Source organism: Stigmatopora argus, chromosome 20, assembly GCF_051989625.1.
Source record: "Stigmatopora argus isolate UIUO_Sarg chromosome 20, RoL_Sarg_1.0, whole genome shotgun sequence".
Taxonomy (NCBI): Eukaryota; Metazoa; Chordata; class Actinopteri; order Syngnathiformes; family Syngnathidae; genus Stigmatopora; species Stigmatopora argus.
Window position 1 is genome coordinate 8,449,177 of NC_135406.1, and position 20,239 is coordinate 8,469,415.

At 39.3% G+C, this 20,239-nt stretch overlaps 1 protein-coding gene and 3 non-coding genes across 5 annotated transcripts; 2 read left to right on the top strand and 2 right to left on the bottom strand.

Annotated features, from left to right (window-relative positions):
* Positions 1-3,497: 3,497 nt before the first annotated feature.
* LOC144066190 (uncharacterized) lies at positions 3,498-8,277 on the bottom strand. 2 transcript variants are annotated; one of them, XM_077589555.1, is made up of 3 exons: positions 7,941-8,066; positions 7,181-7,347; positions 3,498-6,524 (listed from the first exon to the last, which is right to left on the bottom strand). In XM_077589555.1, exons 2-3 carry the CDS (start codon positions 7,335-7,337, stop codon positions 3,895-3,897), a joined length of 2,787 nt encoding a protein of 928 aa, XP_077445681.1. In that variant the 5' UTR covers positions 7,338-7,347; positions 7,941-8,066; the 3' UTR covers positions 3,498-3,894. The 2 variants fall into 2 exon arrangements, with proteins under 2 accessions (XP_077445681.1, XP_077445682.1); XM_077589556.1 differs by lacking the exon at positions 7,181-7,347 and having other exon boundaries at positions 7,941-8,277.
* Positions 8,278-14,514: 6,237 nt separating this feature from the next.
* Positions 14,515-14,596, bottom strand: trnal-uag (transfer RNA leucine (anticodon UAG)). The gene has a single exon. It is a non-coding gene; the product is annotated as a tRNA-Leu (tRNA).
* A 1,386-nt stretch (positions 14,597-15,982) lies between these two features.
* On the top strand, positions 15,983-16,173 carry LOC144066384 (U2 spliceosomal RNA). Its single transcript, XR_013297557.1, has one exon. It is a non-coding gene; the product is annotated as a U2 spliceosomal RNA (small nuclear RNA).
* A 2,511-nt stretch (positions 16,174-18,684) lies between these two features.
* Positions 18,685-18,796, top strand: LOC144066433 (U5 spliceosomal RNA). The gene has a single exon (XR_013297598.1). It is a non-coding gene; the product is annotated as a U5 spliceosomal RNA (small nuclear RNA).
* The last annotated feature ends 1,443 nt before the right edge of the window (positions 18,797-20,239 follow it).

Consider the following 20,239-nt stretch of genomic DNA (forward strand, 5'->3'; position numbering starts at 1 on the left):
GGCCTTGACCCATGGGGCCCGGCCGGGCACAGCCCGGAGAGGCGACGTGGGTTCCCCCTCACATGGGCTCACCACCTGTGAGAGGGGCCAAAGAAGGCGATCCCCGGCTGCAGAAACTATCTCTTGGGGCGTGGAATGTCACCTCCCTGGTTGGGAAAGAGCCTGAGCGTGAGGTTGAGAAATTCCGGCTCGACATAGTTTGGCTCAGCACTACACAGCTTGGGTTCCGGTACCACCCCTCTTGAGGGGGCTTGGACACTCTTCCAGCATCCCTCCATCTTCGGGTGGGGGGACGGCACCTGATTGTTGTTTGTGTGCATGCACTAAAAAGCAGTTCAGAGTACCTACCCCTTTAGGAATCCTTGGAGGGGGTGCTGGAGAGTGCTCCTTATGGGGACTCCCTTGTTCTGCTGGGGGACTTCAATGCTGATGTGAGACCTCGAGGGAGTGATTGGGGAGAACGGCCCCCCTGATCGAAACCCGAGTGGTGTTCTATTGTTGGATTTCTGCGCTCGTAGTGGATTTTTTCATTGATAATACGGTTCCAGACTCTGGGTTAAAAGTTCTCTTTATATTTTTTTTCCTGAACATAATCACCTACCGGAAATGTATCTTGATGAAAATATCTGGAAAAATTCAAATCTGGTGCTGTGGTTTTTGCTTGTTTAAGCATGTGCTGCTCCCGCTCTGACAAAGAAGTGGGTTGTATTTGAAGGAGTTCTTCAATTCCACAGTCATCACTGACATTATAGTTCGCTGACCAGAATGTCAGATGGTTGCTGTTTGACATAGCTTTCGCGAAAATGTATAAACTACCAATTCAGATGATCACGCTAGATCAAAATGATACATTTCAAACAATTTTCAACAGTGTGATTTCTGGGAGAACTTGCAATATAGCTGGATTTTCAAATACTTATATTGAACTCACTGAATAAGGTTATAAAGACACAATAGGTTGCTTTTTGTATTGAAAGAAACTTTCATCATGGCCAATAGTGGATGCATGGATAAAAATGTGTTATTTCTCTTTGAAGAAAACTTTTGATAAATTATAAAGACACAAATGTCCCACCCAAAACATGGCCCAAACACAAAACGTTACCTCAATCAAAAAATCAGTTTTAAACAGTGAAAATTAGTGGTTGAGTGCATTTTAAAAAAAATCTCAGCTATGATTTGCATTCAAACACATTTTTTCTTTGATTGAAGAGTTTTTTTTATTATAGTGAGGTTATGAGTTGTTTGAATGCACAGCAATATTTAGATTGAGGGATTTTTTTGTATTGAATAATAAGACGATAATTACACAAATAGAATCACAAATGTACCTCCATTAATGTAGTTTAACAATATACTCACGATGAAAAAATAATCCAGAATTATCAGAGAAGAGTTATTTTTTCAATGATCCACAAACTGGTTCTTTTTAATTCTGCTGGGCAAAATACCACCCACCTACTACTTCATGTTTGGCAACTAGCACGTATTAGGCTACTGTAGCACCATCTTTGCAGTGATGGTGAACGACTGTTGAAGGAAGAGCACTCTGTCTTCCTTCTAGGGTTCGATTAATTTCGGATGTGGAAGATGTTGGGTGTCCAAATACAGGCTGGAGGCGAGGAACAGTGACTTCCATGCTTTTATTACAGAATATTCTGGGCACAGGTGAACCAGAGGCAACGCTGTCGTCCACAAATGCGCCGAGACAGACAACTTACATTCACCTTTATTCTCTCAAGAGGGTGGAACCGAAACCGAACAGGGATGGGATTTTCCCCTACAGTAAGCTATTTGTTATGAACCGGCAAATAGAAGATAACGACAATGTTGCAAGTCTTCCAGGATAAGCCATTTGTTATGAACCGGCAAATAGGAGATAACGACAATGTTGCAAGTGTTCAAGGACACATCTGGCTACAGGACAGAGCTCTACAAAGGAGAAGCTTGAGACTCATGGAGTCATGACTAGAAACAGGCAAAATACACATTTGAATATGAGACCCACTTCACGACCCAGCTATTTGCAAAGCCCCTCTTTTTAGGCAATGAATCGAATATTTGTCTCAATACTATAGACATTACAATATGGACGTCCTGGACTTCAGGTCATGTAACTGACCAATCCTAGGCGCCGCATTCAGCTTCATACCAAGTACTGGGTAAGAAAAAACTAATTGCTGCAGCAGTAGTGGTCTGCTCAGCCCAAAAACCATAGTAATTCCTCGGCTGTTTAGGGAGGCATCTCTTTTAGCAGAATGCTACAAGCAAAATATTGGTGGGGTTGAAACTAACACATCAGACTTTTTGGCAGAGAGAGTCATAAACAAATTATATTTTTTCATTGTAGTATTCTTTAGATACAGAATTCAAAAGTAAAAATGCCTGAAAATGTCTAACATCTCTCATCTTATTTCTGAACCGCTTTATCCTCATTAGTGTCACGGGACCCCCTGCATACTGTAGCCCAGGGGTGGCCAAGTCCGGTCCTCGAGAGCCGTTATCCGCTCTGTTTTCCATATCTCCCTCCACCAACACACCTGAATCAAATCATCGGGATTGGTATCAAGCTTCTGGACAGCTTGCTGATGAGTTGATTATTTGATTCAGGTGTGTTGGTGGAGGGAGATATAGAAAACAGACCGGATTGTGGCTCTCGAGGACTGGAGTTGGCCACCCCTGCTGTAGCCAATCCCAGCTGTTTCCGGGCCAGAGGCGGGGGATATCCTGAATCAGTGGCCAGCCGATCGCAGGGCACAAGTAGACGGACAATCATGCACACACACACACCCATACCTAGGGGCAATTTAGAGTGTCCAATCAACCTACCATGCATGTTTTGGGAATGTGGGAGGTAACCGGAGTACTCAGAGGAAACCCACGAAGGCCCAGGGAGAACATGCAAGCTCCACACAGATGGACATGACCTGGCTTTGAACCCAGGACCCCAGAGCTGTGAGACCGACGCGCTAACCACTCACGCCAAAAATGTGTGCATTTAATTTAATATTCCTACACTTTTAAAATACAAAAATTATCTGAATTCTTTAACAACATTGTTACGCCGTTGATATGCAAAAAGGAGTCTCGTAAAAAAATTCATTATGGTTAAAGCGAAGCTAGAGGTACCGTCAGTGACACAGTGGTGTGCAAACGTGACACTTCTATTTGTGTGTTCGGGATTCAGCTCTCTCGCCAGTGGTTTCACATTGTATCTTACAAGTTAGTGAAGAGCCATAAACACTCCAACAAAAGAACGATAAACAGCCTGTGAATTATTGGCAGTTGTGGGATTTGAACCCATTCCTCCTAAGACTGAAGCTTAAATCCAGCACATTGGACCGCTTGGCCACACTACACTCAGTACTCATTTAATCCATCGGCTGCCATTGATGGCGGTAGACGTCCTATTCATGTTGACTGTGAGGTGCAGATGAACCTTCATTCTCTCAAATTCTAAGTGCGAGAACTTGCAATACAGCAAGGTGTTGAAATACTTTATCTGGTCATTTTTATCAAACAAATAAAAGTCTTAGTATACTTTTAGCCCGCGACGACGCCAGACAGCTCGCCGAACAGACACATCGAGACTATTAGTATATTATTTGTAATTTCTTGTAAACGGTGTGTGTTTGTATATGTGACATGCTAAAGTGTTTAATTGTCAATGCAATGACAAACTCTCCCTCTCTCATGTTTATAACTTTGAGAGCGAGCGAATCCATCGACGAAATGTCTGTTCGACAAACTGTCCGTCGAAAAAACATCCGGTTGATGGTCCAAAATGGAGAATGGTTTGATTTATTCAGATTGGGCACAATAAACATCAAGAGATGGAGAATAAAACGAAGATTGAGTTATGGTAGGCTTTCAATCCTTAGCCAACATGTATTCTCAGAATGTTTTTTCACCAGTGTGGGTTGTTATGTGGATTTTTAAGGATTCATTTCTAGAATAGGCTTTACCGCAAACTGAACACGAAAATGGTTTTTCACCAGTGTGGGTTCTTGTGTGTTTTTGTAAATCTTGCCTTTGAGAAAAGGCTTTACCGCAAACTGAACACAAAAATGGCTTTTCACCCGTGTGGGTTCTTGTGTGTACTTTTAAAACTCCATTCTCTGTAAATCTTTTACCACAAACTGAGCACAAAAATGGTTTTTCACCTCTGTGGGTTCTTGTGTGTATTTTTAAGCTTCTGTTCTCTGTAAAACTTTTACCACAAACTGAGCACGAAAATGGTTTTTCGCCAGTGTGGGTTCTTGTGTGAAGATTTAAGTGTCCCTTCCGTGTAAATGTTTTACCACAAACTGAACACGGAAATGGTTTTTCACCTGTGTGGATTCTTGTGTGTTTTTGTAAATCTTGCTTTTGAGAAAAGGCTTTACCGCAAACTGAACACGAAAATGGTTTTTCACCAGTGTGGGTTCTTGTGTGCCTTTTTAAGGTTTCCTTGTGTGTGAATGCTTGACCACAAACTGAACACGAAAATGGCTTTTCACCTGTGTGTGTTCTTACATGCCTAATTAAGTGTCCCTTCCGTGTGAATCTTTGACCACAAACTGAACACGAAAATGGTTTTTCACCAGTGTGGGTTATTACATGTTTTTTTAAGCTTCCCTTCTCTGTAAATCTTTTATCACAAACTAAGCACACAAATGGTTTTTCACCAGTGTGGGTTCTTGTGTGCCTTTTTAAGGTTTCCTTGTGTGTGAATGCTTGACCACAAACTGAACACGAAAATGGCTTTTCACCTGTGTGTGTTCTTACATGACTAATTAAGTGTCCCTTGTGTTTGAATGCTTGACAACAAACTGAACACGCAAATGGTTTTTCACCAGTGTGGGTTCTTGCATGATAAACTAAGCTTTCCTTGTGTGTGAATGCTTGACCACAAACTGAACACGCAAATGGCTTTTCACCCATGTGGGTTCTTGCATGTCTATTTAAGTTTCCCTTGTGTATGAATGCTTGACCACAAACTGAACACACAAATGGTTTTTCACCAGTGTGGGTTCTTATGTGGATTTTTAAGGTTCCCTTCTGTGTAAATCTTTTACCACAAACTGAGCACGAAAATTGTTTTTCACCTGTGTGGGTTCTTGCATGACTATTTAAGTGTCCCTTGTGTATGAATGCTTGACCACAAACTGAACACACAAATGGTTTTTCACCAGTGTGGGTTCTTATGTGGATTTTTAAGTTTCCCTTCTGTGTAAATCTTTTACCACAAACTGAGCACGGAAATTGTTTTTCACCTATGTGGATTATTTCGTGCCTATTTAAGTGTCCCTTCTGTGTAAATGTCTGACCACAAACTGAACACGAAAATGGCTTTTCACCTGTGTGTGTTCTTACATGACTAATTAAGTTTCCCTTGTCTGTGAATGCTTGACCACAAACTGAACACGCAAATGGTTTTTCACCAGTGTGGGTTATTACATGTTTTTTTAAGCTTCCCTTCTCTGTAAATATTTTATCACAAAATGAGCACGCAAATGGTTTTTCACCAGTGTGTGTTCTTGCATGACTAATTAAGGGTCCCTTCTCTGTGAATGTTTGACCACAAACTGAACACGCAAATGGTTTTTCACCAGTGTGGGTTCTTGCATGACAAACTAAGCTTCCCATTTGTGTGAATGCTTGACCACAAACTGGACACGAAAATGGCTTTTCACCCGTGTGGGTTCTTGCATGTCTATTTAAGTTTCCCTTGTGTGTAAATGTTTTACCACAAACTGTACATGATAAGGGTTTCTCCCCAGTGTGGCTCCTCATATGTGTTTTCAAAGAAGACTTTTTACCAAAAGTTTTCCCACACTGAAAGCATTTGCAAAGTTTGTCGCCACTGGGATTTTTCTTAACATCTTCAACATCATCGTCAAAAAGCAAGTCATTGCCATCTAATAAAGGAGCAATTAAATTTTCTGCTCGCCATCCTTCTGGAGAGCTGCCGTTCAGAAGCTCCGCCCCTCTGTTGGCCACGCCCAGATCATCTTCACCCTTGAAAGGCTCACCAGTTGACCATTTGACACATTCCTCGTTTTTGATTGGAGGTTGCTCTTCTCTTTTGCACTGTTGAGGGAACTCTGGCTGCTCCTCCTCTTTAATTTGGGGCCATGCTGAGGCGTTTGCAGGCTCCGCTCCTTCACTGACCACGCCCAGATAATCCCTTTTAACGGACTCACCTGGTGACCAGGTGAAATGATCTTCCTCCTTTTTGATTGGAAGTTGCTCTTCTCCCATTTGTTTTTGAGGGAACTCTGGCTCCTCCTCTTTAATTAGGGGCCATGTTTTGGTGTTTGCAGGCTCCGCCCCTCCACTTGCCACGCCCAGAACATCTTCCCTCTTCACGAACTCACCAAGTGACCAGGTGAAATCATCTTCCTCCCTTTTGATTGGAAGTTGCTCGTCACCCATTTGTTGTTGAGGGAACTCTGGCTCCTCCTCTTTGATTTGGGGGAGCTCAACTTCCCCTTCAAGGTCAACAGACTCCTGCCCATCAGCACCAAGATCATTTCTGAAACCTGCAAAGATACAAAGATAATTGATTAACAATTTTCTAATTATAACATAACTAAATTTATTGTTCACAGAAATGAAACCAAACGGAAGAGGGCGCCATACATTCATTTCATCACAATGCAGTATTTACTACTGTAGTATTCTCGTCAACAGCAACATGAGTTTAAAACTGTTTATAGGTGCATTTTTCAAAGTATGGCACTATTGGTCAGAAAAGTTTCTTCACTGGTGATGTAGCTCCTTAAAATTAGTCAAATCTTTTTTGGAGCCTTTTCATTGTAAACATTCTCTTTTATGTTTTACATTTTAATTCTTTTAAAATGCTTTCCCCAAGGGGAGGCATTAAAAAAAGCATTATCTTTTTTTCAGTAGCAGGTTTATTATTATTTGGGGGATTAATGAGATTGAAATAGAGGTATAGTCTGATTGGACACTCTAAATTGCCCCTAGGTATGAGTGTGAGCGTGAATGGTTGTTTTTCTCCTCGTGCTCTGCGATTGGCTGGCCACCGATTCAGGGTGTTCCTCGCCTCTGGCCCGAAGGCAGCTGGGATAGGCTACAGCACCCCCTCCACAAGATTTAGCATATCAGAAAATGAATGAATGAATGTTGGGATTAAAAACAGTGGGAGAAGCCCAACGTAGCCTCGGCAGCAAACCTCGACTGGGTGGATGGTGCATATCCAGACAATTTTCTGGCACTCGGCTGCCAGATTCAAGTATTCGGCCTTCTTGCGCTCGAAGGTGGTCTCGATCCCCTCCTCTGATGGTACTGGTAGTTCTATGAGGTGAAGCGCTCTTGCCTTGGAGGACCATACCTCAATGTCTGTGCACAGTGATGTAGTGATGATCTCTGATGATAGTTAACATTCTGTTTATTTATAAGCTGCATTTGAATTTTAGCATTAAATATTAAGTACTTTCGCAGGCCGCACCACGGAGTAGCAGTGGGTCAGATTTGGACCTCGGGCCGCAACTTTGACACCATTGTTTGAAGGCTGCTCTCGTTGTTGTTTAGTGCATCTACATCTCTATTTTTTGAATTTTCAATTAAGAGCATGCAAATAAGTGTTATGTCTCTCAAGCATGTAGCCAAAAATGGAGGGCGAGTAGCAGGGATGACTCTTGAACGCCTCTGGGGGGCGCTCGCGCTTTGCGTAATTTGAAAAATACATTGTTTGTTTGTGATAAGGATACAACAAAAGGAAAGCTACTGTTTAATGCCGTTGTTAAGTATTAACACGCGTTGAGACTTATTCGTTCCCTCCTAGAGTGGTTATATTTAAATAGAAATATAATTTATTACGTCTTTCTTCGAATGGTGCTAGTGCAAATTCATGAAAATGTACGTACGCTACTATAGTGTCATGTCAATAGAATACCTTTAAGGGAATATATGGAAATAAAAAGTGTACCCACCTTCTAGTCTATGAAGAACAACTTTCTCGTGCGTTATGTTGCAAACTGTCGATTGCTCGTGAGTTGAATGCTCCTGTTTGACCTCAAAAAGTTCCTCCTGGAGCTTTGGCAGTTGTGTTCTTGCCGACATTTCCACACGTGAATTCTGATGATGGCGGCGACTTTGATAGCTGCTAGCTATGCTGAGCTAAAATAGCCAGGAAACCTACAACGAGTTCTTCGTCGACTTGTTCCCTTGATAGCTGCTAGCTAAGCTAAGCTAAAGCATAAACAAGCTCTTCGACGACTTGTGGAGTTTGCGATCTCGGCTGCCTGGGTACTGCTTTGGCCCGCCTACTAGCCAATCATAGTTTGTGAAAGCAATGACATGTCCCAGCCAGCAAAATGCTAACGCCTATGAAAAATCATTGTGGGGTTGCCAACTCGAAATGTGATTGGTTAAATGCTTCAATATGAAAACACACATCTGGAAGCAGTTTAACTAGGGGGAAAAGCAATGAAAGGAAGCTAACAGACCATTTGGAATAATAAGTATTGATGGACAAAATATAATATGATTCAGATATTTCTTAGGCCAGCAGAGAAGGCCTTGAAGGCCCTAACGGCCTGCCACTGATATATATATATATATATATATATATATACATATACATATATATATATATATAAATATATACATATATATATACATATATATATATATATATATATATATATATATATATATATATATATATATATATATATATATATATATATATATATATCTCGAATATTTGTCCCAATATTATTGGGACAAATATTCGATTCATTGCCTAAAAAGAGGGGCTTTGCAAATAGCTGGGTCGTGAAGTGGGTCTCATATTGAAATGTGTATTTTGCCTGTTTATAGTCATGACTCCATGAGTCTCAAGCTTCTCCTTTGTAGAGCTCTGTCCTGTAGCCAGATGTGTCCTTGAACACTTGCAACATTGTCGTTATCTTCTATTTGCCGGTTCATAACAAATGGCTTATCCTGGAAGACTTGCAACATTGTCGTTATCTTCTATTTGCCGGTTCATAACAAATAGCTTACTGTCTGAAGTAGGGGAAAATCCCATCCCTGTTCGCTTTCGGTACCACCCTCTTGAGAGAATAAAGGTGAATGAATGTAAATTGTCTGTCTCGGCGCATTTGTGGACGACAGCCTTGCCTGTGGTTCACCTGTGCTCAGAATATTCTGTAATAAAAGCTTTGAAGTCACTGTTTCTCGCCTCCAGCCTGTATTTGGACACCCAACATCTTCCACATCCGAAATTAATCGTACCCGAGAAGGAAGACAGAGTGCTCTTCCTTCAACAGTCGTTCACATCACTGCAAAGATGGTGCTACAGTAGCCTAAGAAGGTGCTAGTTGCCAAACATGAAGTAGTAGGTGGGTGGCATTTTGCCCAGCAGAATTAAAAAGAACCAGTTTGTGGATCATTGAAAAAATAACTCTTCTCTGATCATTCTGGATTATTTTTTTCATCACGAGTATATTGTTAAACTACTTTAATGGAGGTACATTGATTCTATTTGTAATTATTGTCTTATTATTCAATAAAAAGAAATCCCTTGGTCTAAATATTGATGTGCATTCAAACAATTCATAACCTCACTATAATAAAAAAAACTCTTCAATCAAAGAAAAAAAATATTTGAATGCAAAATCATAGCTGAGATTAAAAAAAATGCACTATCATTTTGATCTAGCATGATCATCTGAAATGGTAGTTTATACATTTTCGCGAAAGCTATGTCAAACACAGCAACCATCTGACATTCTGGTCAGCGAACTTTAATGTCAGTGATGACTGTGCAATTGAAGAACTCCTTCAAATACAACCCACTTCTTTGTCAGAGCGGGAGCAGCACATGCTTAAACAAGCAAAAACCACAGCACCAGATTTGAGTTTTTCCAAATATTTTCATCAAGATACATTTCCGGTAGGTGACAATGTTCGGACAAAAAATCTAAAGAGAACTTTTAACCCAGAGTCTGGAACCGTATTATCAATGAAAAAATGCCTTCAACAGATGAATCCAGTGAAATTCACTGTTTTAGCACTTTTTTCATGGTCCCAGTAGAGTGTAAGACATAAGAGACAGGAAACGAATCAACAACGCGTTTATAATTTAAGGGGACCATAAGGGTTCAGTCAGACAGTTTAAAAATTTGGCTCTTTGTGTCTTGTTCGCCAGCCTTGCAATATCTTATGAAGCTAGTTTTTTTATTATTTTACATTCGAGTAGACGCAGTTGGTTGTTACAATGATTGGATTTGCCTCCACGTTTATGGAATGGTAGCATGTTTTGTTAAAAAGGGGGAACGTTTTAATTACATGAGGGGGGTGTAAAAGGTTCATTTGTTTATCTTCTGTATTGCTTATCTTCATGTGGTCTTGTGGTTGTTGGGGCCTATCCCAGTTAGTTGTGAACAGGAGAAAAGGCGGTGGTCCTGACTAAGTTTGAAACCTGCAATGAAATTCACATTTCACATTTTCTTTTATTTAAAAAAAAGGCGATAGTAGTTAAGAAATAAACAGAAAACACAAGTTCAAAAAGTGAAAATGAACGAAAATTAACTGGGAAAATAACTTATAATGTGTTTACTTTTGTCAGATCGCCATTTAACGTCACTGACGAGTTAAATCTGCTGAGCCAACACTCTTGGATTAGATAAAAACACACGCAAAGGACTAAAAGTGGAAAACGTCCATTGAGTACATTTGTCCTGACTATGGTTTTTCACCTGTGTGGGTTCTTGTGTGTATTTTGAACCCATGACCTCGGAACTGTAAGGCCAACGTGCTAACCACTCGGTTAGTAAATGTAAATGTAACTAAATAATTATGAATGTTTATCAGACATTTATCAATACTTTCACTAAGTATTTAATATTGCAGAAGTGTACACTAAAACATGACTATGAGTCACAAATTACGGCCCGTTTTGGAAATTGTTTAAAAAGTCTCTTTTGGGTTATAGACACCTTCGAGAAATGTTTCATTTTGCAGTAAGATTTATTTATTTCAAATGTGCATTTTCAGTAACTCATGATTGACAGTGACACATTACAGTTGCTTTTCCCAATTGCTAAAAGAGAAAATCCTAAAGGACCCACACATTTAAAAGAAATAGAATAAAAGTACATCCCATTTGAAAATACCACAAGCTCATTACACACAGACTCGATTCCCATATCACAATCCTCCTCTCTCATAAATCGAAACCTAGTAAATAAACTTCAAATGTTTTCACTGATTACTGTGGTGTTGAAGACGATGATTCTGTTTTGCATCAATTTATGTAACTTGTACCACAACTCCTCATCTGAAACTTCAGAAAAGGAGCCAAGAAAATACTGTTCAGTAAAAAAACTATTCTACATAAACTTAAAATACATTGATTATATGATTATTGATGATCATCATTTTCTGACATTCAATGTGAATGAGGCAGAGGGTACAGAAAATGAATGAATGAATTTGACATAAATGTAATGAATCAAGGCTTTGTCATGGAGAAACACCTTGGGCCGCTCGGCCACACTAGACTCGGCGCTTGGAAGTTCTTAACCACAGAAATCTTAAAAAGGTGAAAGAAAGATTTGTTTGATTTAAAGAGAAACAAGAGAAGTTTTCTAATAGAACAAGTTAAAATAACTCAATGAAAAACTGAATCTATTGAACACAACAGTACTCATTGAACACAGGAAGTTTATTTACTGGGTTCTACTTTTTGAGAAAAGAGGATTGTTATATGTGAATTGAGTTTTTGTGTGAAATTGATTTGTGGTATTGACAAATGGGAGCTACTTTTATTATGTGTTTTAAATGTGTGTGCTCTTTTGTTTTAGGGAGTTGGACTTTCTGCACATTTGAAATAAATAGTAATGGAAATTTAAAAAATCCTTGAAGGGGTCTATAATTTAGAAGGCACTTTTTAAACATAATTCCAACAACACACCTTAATTTACGATAGCTATAGAGCTATAGTTATTTTTTGCAATATTCATTCCAATGATTAAAAATCTATAGATGATTGATTATATTTAATTCCTTGCATTGTTGGTCATTTGCTTCAAATATTGCCCATGAAAAGTGACAATTGATTACATCAGCATGAAGTAAAAAGTATATTCTAGATTTGTATGCCTGCAGAGCAGATTTTTCAGCAGTATCAAAGTAATAAAAAAGACAAGTAAAATAAAAAGTGAAAATAACAGTGATTTTTTTTTGACCGGGCATGTAGGTCGGCCTAGGATCGAGGCATGTAACTTCATAGGTGAATTAAATCTGGTGAAACAGTACTAATGAAAACAGTGTGGAGTCACATGGTGCCCTGATTTTTTTTACCACGAATAGAATAGGAATAAGGTGTCTCACTAGTGTGACTACAAAACAAAAAAGGTCTGAACAAAGGCACAACTCAAAATAATACTAGAATAAAATAGCACTTCTCTACAAATCACATTTTTATAATCTCTAACAAAATGATGCTTTGAAAATCTGAATACCAAATAGAATGTTTTTTTTTTAAATACAAAGTTAGAAATGGGAAACAAACATCTGGAACCTGTTGACAGAAAAATCTCATCTTCAGAGTAATATAAGTTAAAACATTCATGAAATAAGCAGTGGGTTTATAATCAAGTGTTAATCGATCATTCAATTGACATATTACATGGTACTTTATCACTACTTCATTTAACAAAGTCAGAAGTTTTTACCATGAAATGTGGCAATTGTTGCTCCCTTTAGAAATACACTGCAGGGCTGTTTGTGTTTGGAACTATCTGGGCCGGCGTGAACCACGTGACCACCTGGCGGCGAGATCAGAGGGTGTCGTGTATGTGTACTAATATCAACATAAAAGCCGCACCTTCAAAGAATGGCTTTTATTAAAATTGGTTTTATATATTATGCACATATAAGGCGCAGTAGTAGTAGTAGTAGGAGTAGTAGTAGTAGTAGTAGTGGTAGTAGTAGTAGTAGTAGTAGTATTGGTAGTAGTAGTCTTAGTAGTAGTGGTAGTAGTAGTAGAAGTGGTAGTAGTAGTAGTAGTAGTAGTAGTAGTAGTGGTAGTAGTAGTGGTAGTAGTAGTAGTAGTATTGGTAGTAGTAGTAGTATTAGTAGTGGTAGTAGTAGTAGTAGAAGTGGTAGTAGTAGTAGTAGTGGTAGTAGTGGTAGTAGTAGTAGTAGTGGTGGTGGTAGTAGTGGTAGTAGTGGTAGTAGTAGTGGTAGTGGTAGTAGTAGTAGTAGTAGTAGTAGTAGTAGTAGTAGTAGTAGTGGTAGTAGTAGTAGTACTAGTAGTAGTAGTAGTGGTAGTAGTAGTAGTGGTAGTAGTAGTGGTAGTAGTGGTAGTAGTTGTAGTAGTTGTAGTAGTAGTAGTAGTGGTAGTAGTAGTAGTAGTAGTAGTGGTAGTGGTAGTAGTAGTAGTAGTAGTAGTAGTAGTAGTAGTTGTAGTAGTTGTAGTAGTAGTAGTAGTGGTAGTAGTAGTAGTAGTAGTAGTAGTGGTAGTGGTAGTAGTAGTAGTAGTAGTAGTAGTAGTAGTAGTGGTAGTAGTAGTAGTAGTAGTAGTAGTAGTAGTAGTAGTAGTAGTAGTAGTAGTGGTAGTAGTAGTAGTAGTAGTAGTAGTGGTAGTAGTAGTAGTAGTATTAGTAGTAGTAGTGGTAGTAGTAGTAGTAGTAGTAGTGGTAGTAGTAGTAGTAATGGTAGTAGTAGTAGTACTAGTAGTAGTGGTAGTAGTAGTAGTGGTAGTAGTAGTGGTAGTAGTGGTAGTAGTTGTAGTAGTTGTAGTAGTAGTAGTAGTGGTAGTAGTAGTAGTAGTAGTAGTGGTAGTAGTAGTAGTAATGGTAGTAGTAGTAGTAGTGGTAGTAGTAGTGGTAGTAGTGGTAGTAGTAGTAGTAGTAGTAGTGGTAGTAGTAGTAGTAGTAGTAGTAGTAGTGGTAGTAGTAGTAGTAGTAGTAGTAGTGGTAGTAGTAGTAGTAGTAGTAGTGGTAGTAGTAGTAGTAGTAGTAGTAGTAGTAGTAGTGGTAGTAGTAGTAGTGGTAGTAGTAGTACTAGTAGTAGTAGTAGTGGTAGTAGTAGTAGTGGTAGTAGTAGTGGTAGTAGTGGTAGTAGTTGTAGTAGTTGTAGTAGTAGTAGTAGTGGTAGTAGTAGTAGTAGTAGTAGTGGTAGTGGTAGTAGTAGTAGTAGTAGTAGTAGTAGTAGTAGTAGTAGTAGTAGTAGTAGTAGTAGTAGTAGTGCTGGTTGGGGTTGTGCTATGCATCCACTAGATGGATCTAAGATAAAGGAATTTAATACCATGATAAACCAATGCAGTGTTACATCTACTTAAGAAAATATAATTGGTTCCAGAAGATGTTTCGTAACCTGAATTTTTCACAAGTAAAGCAGCAATTTGCACGATCATTCATTCATCTTCCATACCACCTGAAGAGTAAAAGTCTGTTGATTGTTCAAAAAGTCAAATCAAAAGCCTTTATTGTCATCATACACAGCTGCGTATAACAAAATTATTGAAAGAACAGAATTCAGCTCATGAGTTAATGGCAGTGGTGGGATTTGAACCCACACCTCCTGAGAGACTGGGGCCTAATTCCAGCACCTTGGACCACTCGGCCACACTGCCTTAGCATTGATCACTCGCATGTTTGTTCAAATTGTTCAAGAGCTAATTAATGGAAACAGGCAGAAATGTGACAACAACTCGTCGAGTTTAATAAACATAGCGCTATGTGACTGTCAATGCGATACAAATAATGGCTTCTATCTCATTGGGGGTCCAGATGGGAAGAAGAGAGTTTATCTATGGGAGGCTCAGGGTTATCTTCATGCTGTCACAACCCTGTAGACAGCTGGGGAGCCACTGACGCTGTGGTTATCAGCAGTCTTGCTGATGGTGATGCACGGTGTACGTGTTTTTATGGTACTGAACTTTCTTACGTTTCAAATGCACCCTTCAGTCCCCCTTTTGGAATCGAAAGATTCCAACAAAAGGCCAGATTTGGGGTTTGCTGCGATGGAAGTCGGAGCCAAGAATCTCCCGTTGAGGTGACAAATGAAGGTCTGGAAGTCTTATGGGTGTCTGTGGTGGATGCAGGTGCAGTTCAAGGTGTTCTGGATCATCTTTGTTTAGTCCACTCCAAGCAGTCCAAGGCGTTTGGCTTCTCTTTGTTTAGTCTAACTTAGGCTATCAGGAGCAAAGCATTTATACATCATTTTACTTTAAGCAAATATAGCAAAGTAAGTTTAATGGTAAAGCAAAGCAAATTCTTCGTTGCAGGCAAATGTATAATATGAAATAATTCTCCCTTTTATAATATATTTGCACACAATCTAATTCCGTTATGCCTAAATGTTAATAATTCCTTTTTATGACAATTATAATTCCACCAGGGGGGTTGTGCAGGTTGGTCTGAAAAAGGAAGAACAAAATCAATCTTGTCCAATCCGCTTTATGACAAGTGCAGCGAAGTTGTAAGCGAGTTTTCCGATGGAAAAATATTGCATATGAATGGAAGCTTGAGGGCGGCCCGTCAGCTTCACAGCTCCAGGGTCCTGAGTTCAAATCCAGGTAACGTCCACCTGTGTGGAGTTTGCATGTTCTCCCTGGGCCTGTGTGGGTTTCCTCCGGGTACTCCGGTTTCCTCCCACATTCCAAAAACATGACTGGAAGGCTGATTGGACACTAAATTGCCCCTAGGTATGGGTGTGAGAGTGCATGGTTGTCCGTCTCCTTGTGCCCTGCGATCAGCTGACCACCGATTCAGGGTATCCTCCGCCTCTGGCCCGGAGACAGCTGGGATTGGCTCCAGCACCCCCTGCAAACCCTAATGAGGATAAAGCGGTTCAGAAAATGGGATGAGATGACTTTCCCTGTTATCAAACTAAACGTGTATCGTTGCAGTTTGTTGCATACGTAAATGTATGTTATTATTGACATCCGACATGTGTTTCCACTATTTTAGGTTGAATTATCTGGAATGAAGTTGTCCTTTGCGCCTGTTTAAGGAATATCGCTTCTCGGCCTTTTGACTGAGATCAAGTGTAGTATCTGTTCTTATCTGTTTAATAGCTGTTATGTCTCCTAAATGGGGACCATATATTGAATTGATATTTGGGACTAGGTGATGGAATAGGAGCTTGATCCTTCCACTCCACGCATCATCCTGGTATTGCAGTATCTCCATGAGAGATGCAAACCCCTCTATTTGTCAAAATACATATACTTACTCTTGAAATTCCAAAGTTTAATGATTGAAACGACAGAAGCGAATCTGAAATTTCATATATTATTCATGAGGATGAGGGGTGATTAAAATTAACAAATTAAAGCCTTTCTTTTGTAACAAAATCTAAGTTCAACAAGACTGTATAAACATTCACATGTTATATAATAATATATAGGTTTGACAATCATCATTTTTGCCAGTACAGCTTGTTTAAATGACTGCTCAGCGTCGAGGTTTTGCTGTAATATGAAAGCAAAGCGCCACATTGACTACATTCAGCGAAACCAACGTAAGTTTCTGTAGCATATTCAACAATCAATTTGAAGCTCTTCCACACCTCACTTTTACCGGTACATTTGTCATTTCACTTCTCCTGTCTGTAGTTTATCCTTAACTTCTTGCTCCCCCATATTGGGGATACCAGGTCAAAATAGATGCGGACTTGCGGACGGGAAGATTATTAAGAGGGCAGCCTTCACGTGACGTGCGCAAAGCATGCTCTGGCTCTGCAACTCCTGTTTAATGCAAATTATTTATTTTATCACAAATATTGTTAGTTTAGTGAACACATCGTTTCATTATACCAGTGGCGGGCCGTCAGGGCCTTCAAGGCCTTCTCTGCTGGCCTAAGAAATATCTGAATCATATTATATTTTGTCCATCAATACTTATTATTCCAAATGGTCTGTTAGCTTCCTTTCATTGCTTTTCCCCCTGGTTGCACTGCTTCCAGATGTGTGTTTTCATATTGAAGCATTTAACCAATCACATTTCAGCCATTATTTGTTGCCAGATCAGATCTGTCACAAAGCCTTCACAATCAGTTCTTGCGGGCTCTGCTGCATTAAACTAGACTGTTGCTTTTAACCAATCAGATTTCGAATTGGCAACCACACAATGATTTTTCATAGGCGTTGGCATTTTGCTGGCTGGGACATGTCATTGCTTTCACAAACTATGATTGGCAAGTAGGCGGGTAAAAGCAGCACCCGAGGCAGCCGAGATGGCAAACTCCACCCACTATGGCCGACAGAAGCAGAAGCAAAAACAAATTGATTCTGTTTGCTCACAAAGCTAGTTTCCAGACGGACTTTTCTAGAAGAAAAAAAATGAACATCATTAAGAAAAAGCAGTCAACTACAAAGCTAGCAAGCCTGTTACAGCCGGGAAAATGGTGTGTGGGGCACTTTCAGCGCGCTAATTTAGCTCAACAAGCAAATAGTATATTGTTGTGTTGATTTAATGCCATTTTCAAAACGGACTATGCCGGAAATATGACAGGACAGGCTCGACTTTCATCATTACCTTCGATGGCGATAGGAAAGAAGGAAGAAAGAAAGGAGGATGGATATTGTGTAAAAAGGATTTTTGGTGAGTAAAATTACAAATATGGCTATATTCCTAAATAATATTTTAATTGTGGGCCAAGTTCTGATATCTGGAAAGCTCCAGTGTTTGTATTTAAGCTCCAGTGTTTGTATTTAATTACTAAATGCTGCAAGTAAGTGAATTTTACCCCATTTTAGTGCAATTTTTGCCGTTTTGCCATTGGCGTCCATCGCTGTCTTTTCCCGGGAAAAATCACCCCCCTGGCCTGGTTGTAATGTCTGAAAAGCTCCAGTATTTGTATTCAATCAATAAATGATGCTAGGAAGTGGATTTTACCTAATTTTAGTGCATTTTTTGTCATTTCACGTATGGACGTATCGACGTTCATCGCTGTCTTTTTACCGGGGAAATGATACTCCGGGCCCGGTTCTGATGTCTAAAAAGCTCCAGTATTTGTATTTAATCAATAATTGCTGTTTTCGGCTGGATTTTACCCCATTTTCGGGCAATGTTTGCCGGTACGCCATTGACGTTCATCGCTGTCTTTTCTCGGGAAAATCACCCCCTGGCCTGGTTTCAATGTCTGAAAAGCTCCAGTATTTGTATTTAATCATGAAATGCTGCTAGGAAGTGGATTTTACCCCATTTTTGTGCATTAATTTATTGATTATTTTTTATGTGTCGCAGCTGTAGCTGCAGTAGAGGTTTTATAGCCATAAAATAGTTTTTGAGGGTTGGATTGATATATTGAAGGCGCTACCAGAAAATGCACCGCCCGCCACTGCATTATACATTGTTATAAACATCTATTTAAAAAAAATAAAAAGTCAGTGAGAGAGACGGGCTCGGGCTCACGATCACACCTCCATTTTGGATCATTTGGTTTAATTACTAATTTCACTACAACATTAAGTCCAACCCATTTACACCCAAAGGATGCACGTATGCCCTGGATCATATTATATCACAATGCTCTCCAATCCCCTGGCTGCCTCATACAGGTGCTGAAACGTGATTGGCTGCATAATACAGCTTCTGCAATGTGATTGGCTGCTCAATGGATTGGAACCACACACTAGTTTTTAGTGCTTTAGCCTGTATTAAACTACTATTGCGGATATAGACGTAGTTCGTTCTGTCAATTCTTCATCAATACACTCTTGCTTCTCTTCAAATCGCACAAATCTTTCGCCTTTTACTAAAGATTTATGTGGAGAGGAACAATAAGATTTTCAATCAAATCTTTGATGCTCTGTGCTAGCAAAGCTTCCTGTTTCTGTCTCAACTAAATATGTAGTATTTAATATTAATCTGGGTTAAAGGTTTTTTCACACAATTTCACTGCTTGCATTTTTGCAGTGTTTACGTCCTCAAGCATCTGACTTTGTTCAATGAACGTAAAAGTAATATGTATGTTGATGTTAATTCCTGAGTGTTTTAATCTATATTATTCTGACGAGGCGGTTTTCAGGTGTCCGTTTCACTCTTGAACTTTGTATTTAAAAAAAATACCGTCTAGTATTTGGTTTTCAATTTTCGAAGCATAATTTTGTTAGACATTATAAAAATGTGATTTGTAGAGAAGTGGTATTTTGTTCTAGTTGTATTTTGATTTGTGCCTTTGTTCAGACTTTTTTTGTTTAAAATCATTATCTCGACAAACTAAGAACAAAAAATTATCACACGAATTAAAATTACGACTAACCCCAATTAGCAGATTCATGCAATTTTTTAATGACTGCATTAATGTTCTGCACAACACTAGATGTTAGTAGCAAAGTGCATATCCGACCAAACAAAACAACAGGAACTGTGTGGGGGATGGGCTCATCATCAAGTAGGATACGTACTCCAAACGAGCTTAATTCGTTCCGGGACTGAGCTCGTATGTCAATATTCTAGTAACTCGAAAGAACATTTCCCATTGAAATGAACAAAAAACAAATTAGTTTATTCCAAGCCTCTAAAAAAACACCAAAAACAGGATATTGTATTGGAAAAACATTTTTATTTGTTCTAATTTGCCATCTATTAACAAAGTAACAGTGGTTTAATAGTACTAAAATGTGTTTAATAGTGGTAAAATTAGACAGATACTTTTTGCACGGCAACACGCTCGTAACATAACAAACTAATTTAAATAAACTTGGATTACGATGCAGACACACTCAAAAATAAGTTTAATCGAACCTAACACTAAACTTAATTCTAATTTTGTTTGACATTTGATACCTTTCTTCTCCCGTGTTGGCTCTATTTGCCAGTCAATATTGACAGTTGTTTAATTTTGTCTTCCCTTCAAAATATTCCCAAAATGATGCACACAAATGTCCTCACAATAGGATAACACAGGACCATTTGCCAACGAGAAGTAGTATACTCCTCTCGTATTATCGAGCAAACTCCTCCGCCATTCGCATTGGCTAACGGGAAAAAAAACACTGAAAAAATGCAACGCTTCGGCCAGTGCTCGTGGAGACATTACACGAGGGTCTTGCGACGGGAAAGACAGTGGCCATGATGTTCTTATGAGCAGCCTCTCGGGTCCGCTGTATGCTCGTATATCAAAATTTGTCTCATATCTCAAGATATATATTTGCTCGAAATTTTACTCGTATCTCAAATTGCTCGTATGTCGGGGCACTCGTATGTTGAGGTATTACTGTACTGTAATAAATAGCTAGACTGGTTTCCTCCATATACAAACTTTA